At 46.5% G+C, this 5,005-nt stretch overlaps 1 protein-coding gene across 1 annotated transcript; it reads right to left on the bottom strand.

The window, feature by feature from the left end:
• Positions 1–2,641: 2,641 nt before the first annotated feature.
• On the bottom strand, positions 2,642–3,685 carry LOC102177319 (melanoma-associated antigen B10-like). The gene has a single exon (XM_005700979.1). The coding sequence runs from the start codon at positions 3,683–3,685 to the stop codon at positions 2,642–2,644; it is 1,044 nt and encodes a 347-aa protein (XP_005701036.1).
• Between the last annotated feature and the right edge of the window lie 1,320 nt (positions 3,686–5,005).

The raw sequence follows: 5,005 nt of genomic DNA on the forward strand, positions 1-5,005 counted from the left end.
GTGTGTGTGTGTTAGTCGCTCAGTCGCGTCCGACTCTTTGTGAGTCCATGGATTCTAGCCCACTGGATTCTTCTGTGCATGTGATTCTCCAGGCAAGAATACTGGAGTGGGCAGCCAGTTCCTTCTCCAGCGGATCTTCCTGACCCAGGGAGTGAACCTGGGTCTCACACATTGTAGGCAGATTCTTTACCATCTGAGCCACCAGGGAAACCCACGTCTAAACCTCACTGGCGAAGTAGCCACATGAACGGGGCTATTGTTATCAGAGAGGTTCATAGTCAGGGATGGGACAGACAGGGGACATCTAAATCAGGGAAAAGGCAAGTGATTCTGGGCTTTTTGTTCCACTGGGAGCAGAGACCAGCCTTATGAAAGGATACTAGACAGCAGGTCAGGATCCAGACTGTGACAGGAGAAAGATGCAGGGCAAGAGTGATGTTATTTCTGAAAGTGCTTGATTAGGGCAGAGTCAGCTTCCAAGGAATTCTGGGGGAAGGGGCAGGAGAAGCTTAGGTGAGTTAAGTTCACAGCCTAGACTGTATTAATTCTCATTTTCATTTATTATACGTGGGGTAGTACATTGGCAATAGGGTTCTTCATTTCATCGCCTGAGAGACACTGTGGAGTGTTGAGACTAGAAATGAACTAAGAGACAGAACAACTGCTTCATTCAAGGAGTGGAACAGTGAGGGCCCTAAATGAATTCAGACCAGAGATGTAGTCCCAGTTCTGACACTCATGAGCCATGTGAAGTCAGGAAAATAGCGAAGTTCTGTGAGGCTTTTCTATGAAGTGAGTTTGATAGGCCTTGCTGTGTGGGATTCCTGGGATATATGTAATACATGAAAGCACCAGGCATGGTGTCTGGCAAGTATTGGGTCTTTTGCAGTTATTGCTATTATTATTTTGATCCCAGATCCTACCAAAATCTGCTCTATGGTCTATTTAATCCACGAAATGACCGAGAATATGCAGCATCCTATGATATGGCACAATAAATCAGCTAATATGAGGCTTAACAAGTAAAACTTAATATATAAGTTGTTGAGGTTATTTATTGTGTGTGTAAGGGAGTTTTCCAGGCTTCCCAGGCAGTGCAGTGGTAGCCTGCCAATGCAGGAGGCACAAGAGATGTGGGTTTGATGCCTGGGTGGGGAAGATGCCCTGAAACAGGAAATGGCAACCTGCTCCAGCATTCTTGCCTGGAGAATTCCATGGACAGAGGAGCCCAGTGGGCTACAGTTCATGAGGTCTCAGAGTTGGAAATGACTGAGCATACACACTCGCGCCCACATGTGCATGTGTGTGCACACACACACACACGGGAGTCTTCCCCAGTTAGATGAAACTTAAGGATTCCAGAATTTGTGTCAAGTACCAATTCCTTCCATCCCTTCCAACCCTCTTTCCATTCAAACCACCTCTATTTTCATTTATTTCAATCCCATTAAAAATCTAGCCCTAACCTGGAGTTTGCCAAATTGCATACAAGACAACCTAATGAAATGAACTTCAAATGTAGTGGACTCTATCTCCCAAGCCAGAGCAAAGATGGCTAGCACAGTGGCTTCTGACCACACACATGTCATATAGAGTATCACCCCTGTTTCTCAGAAATTCCCTGGGTATGATGGGCATAAAACACATAGTTCATGTGCTGTGCTCAACTGCTCTGACAAAAGGACACTGGAAAGCATGCAGGTCACCTTCCACTCTTATTCCAGGTGGAGAATTCTCTCCGGTTTATCCATGACTCAAATGTAACTGCAAGGAGTTTTCCATTTCAGGCTTTAGTCTCTCAACTCTGGACACACTTTCTGAAGGTCTGACCCTTGCCCAACACTCTCACACCCTCACTTGATCCACCTCCTAGCTTACCACAGCCTGACTCCCATTGAAAGATTTGCCATTTCTCAAACTCACTTGCCTCAGAGCGTTTACACTTGACTGCTCAATTCTGGATCCTCCAATGTTCTCTCTTCCTTTTGATCTGTCCTTAGGTCTGAGTCTCTCACCATCTTTAATTTACAGCTGTTGCTAGACTCAAAAATTCTATGGGCATGCTTGTTTATCCTGATGTTCCCAGTAGTAGCCTAGAGCCTGTCAAAGAGCAAGCTCATGGAATGTTTGAGAAATAGATGAGACAGTGTGAAAGAGATCTTATTTATTATGATGTAATTAAAGTAAACACATTCAAGTATATATCTCTTAATTTTACAGAACAGACTAAATGTGATAAGGCACGTAAAACTTTATCACCTTTTACTTTTTTTTCCTATTTTTTGATCTGAGCCATTTTACTGCTGATTTCTTTTCACATTTCCTTGGAAATGCCTAATCCAGTCACATGTTATCTTGTTGTCAATAAGTAAATAGGACTTAAAGTTTCCCAATTTATTCTATAAAATAGTAAAACTCTTACTTTTAAACCTCATAAACATCAATACATGTCTGATTTATATTATTCATAAACACAGATTCTGAAGCTAGTTAAACTTTCTACTAAAAGGAGCAATATTCATGCAAATTAATCTACATAGAACAGGAACACAACCATGTTATATACTCTGTTTTCTCCAGCCCTGCCCCAACCTTCCACTAGTGAGAACATTAGCTGTTCTCTTCAAATTTTCCTCAGCCTTCATTTGGTGCAGGAAAAGCCGCGGGCTGTGGCCCAGGAGCGGGCACTGGCCAAAGCAGCAGTATGAGCCCTGGCTGAAGCTCTAGCTTGGGCTCTCTCTTCCTCATCTCTCAAAGCCTCCTTATACAAGGATGGGAAGGCAGCGGGGACCGTATCATGGATCTTAGCTACAAACTCCAGCACTTTCATCTTGGTGGTTTCAGTGTAGGCTCTCGGGCCCCACAGAAACTCATAGCGTGGAGGATCACTATTGGCCACCTGGCGGTACTCCAGATACTTTTCCTGCACTAAATCTTTGGTGATGAGCTGCTTCACATCCCCATAGATGGCGTCCTTCTTCTCCTCATATAACTCCATCATATTCAGCACTTCCCACACTTGCTCCTCAGTGGCGCAGTTGCCTTTCGTGAGGATCACACCCAGGACAATCATCAGCAGACCAGTCTTGGGAATCTCTTTGTCATCACCCAGCTTTTCGTCAGAGCCCAGTTCCATTTTATTGACAAGGACATAAGTACCCTTGTTGGGATCCGTTTCTTTCACGTCGAGGCCAAACAGCAGCTCCAGATGCTCAGAGGCTTTCCTGAGGATCTCACTGAAGTGATTCTTGTACTTGTGGATTACATTTCTCAGCATATCTCTCTTGGTCACAGGCTCTTTCATTTGATACTTGATCAGAAGGTAATTCACCAACAAAGCAACCTTCTTGTCTACAGGATCTTTGGGACAGCGCTTAGTGGTATCTTGACTCTGAGAGACTTTTGGCTTTTCCTCTCCTTGATCAGTGGCACCTTCACTAAATTTTGCATCTGAAACAGAGGCAGCAACAGTGGTGGAGCAGATTTTGCCAGGCACTTGAAGACTGCTGGATGTTCCAGTGGCAGCTGAGCTCTGGGGAACATCTTCAAAAGAAGGAGATGGGGAAGAAGGGAATTCTTCTTCCTCTGGTTCAGTGGGCTGAGCTTCCACCCGATCACTGGACTCTTGTCGAGCCTGGCGGCGTTTTTCACGGGCGCGAAGCTTACTCTTCTGACCCCGAGGCATGATGACTGACAGTACGTGATAAAGAAGGTAAATGACTCTATCACCTGGAGGAAAGAGGACGAAATGGTGTGAGTCTTCAGTGGGGATGACAGCTTCCTCTGCAGGTTTCCTTGCAGGCACTGCTCTAGAAACCCATAAGGCTCCTCTTCCCTCATCAGCCTTTCCCCTGAAGACTCTGTAGAAGTAACTAGAGTTCTTCCAGAAGAATCTAGAAGTAAACTTTAGGCTGCAGCTCTCCAGCCCTATCTGGGTCCTACTGGAGCGGATATAGAGTCTGGCCAGACTGGGCCCTCTGGAGCCTCCCCTGTTATGGAGTAGCAGGTGTTTCTGTCAGTTCACACTCAGGGCCATTACCTTGACTTCTGGCAGGACCCGAGGTCCTGTGCTTAACTGCTCTCACGCTGACTCATTACTCCAAAGCCCTCACATCCCTGACATCATGGAGGAGGAACTGAAAGGGGACATCACTCGGATGGCAGCAGTGACAGAGCTCTCTGGGACCATCTCCACCCTAGGAGAATCAGGATTCTCACCCTTCACTCAGAGGCCTTACCTTGGTTTCTTGCAGGACCTAAGACTTCTCCCTTGGCTGACCTTAGACCTACCCCTTTGGAGCAAGGCCTTCACATCTCTGAAAGTCCTAGGAGGAGTTTAGGGAGGTCTCACTTTAACATACCTTCACCAGGAACCCTTGCCAGGGATGACATCACATGTAGGGCTCTGTGAAACACCCTCTGTTCTGTGATGAGCTGTCCCCTCAACCCTCAGGTTCCTGATAGTAATTCCTCCCCTTGACTAACTGGTGTCTTTCCTTCTTCAGATCTGAGGCCTATAATAATCAAACCAAGGCCCTCATCTCCTGGTATCTTGGAATATGCAGTGGGGGTGGGGGGCAGACTCAGTATGACAGATCTCTGAAGGGCTTCCCAGGGCTGGTCACAGAGGAAGGGCCTGACTTGGTGCACTACCCTTCAGTCCTCACTATGACTTCTAGAAGGGCCTGGCTGGATCAATTCCTTGTAATAGGACCCTCTTCTCTCTGTGACCACTGAGGATAAAGTGAGAGATGTCTTAGCTTGACAGCCTTGCTTAGCTTGACACCAGGGCTTATAACAGGGTGGTGCTCTGTGGGGCCCCTCTTTGTCTTAAAGGAGGAGTTCCTACAGTCCTTGCTCAAGGTTCTGAACTTAAAGCCACCCCAAGGACTCCTCCCTCTGCTAACCTGAATTATCTAGCATTAGACCAAGGCTCTTATACATCTCCCTTCCTCCTCCCTCTGCTCCCCACTTCTTCACCCCCGCCCACTCCCCAAACACCCCA

Source organism: Capra hircus (assembly GCF_001704415.2).
Source record: "Capra hircus breed San Clemente chromosome X unlocalized genomic scaffold, ASM170441v1, whole genome shotgun sequence".
Classification (NCBI taxonomy): domain Eukaryota; kingdom Metazoa; phylum Chordata; class Mammalia; order Artiodactyla; family Bovidae; genus Capra; species Capra hircus.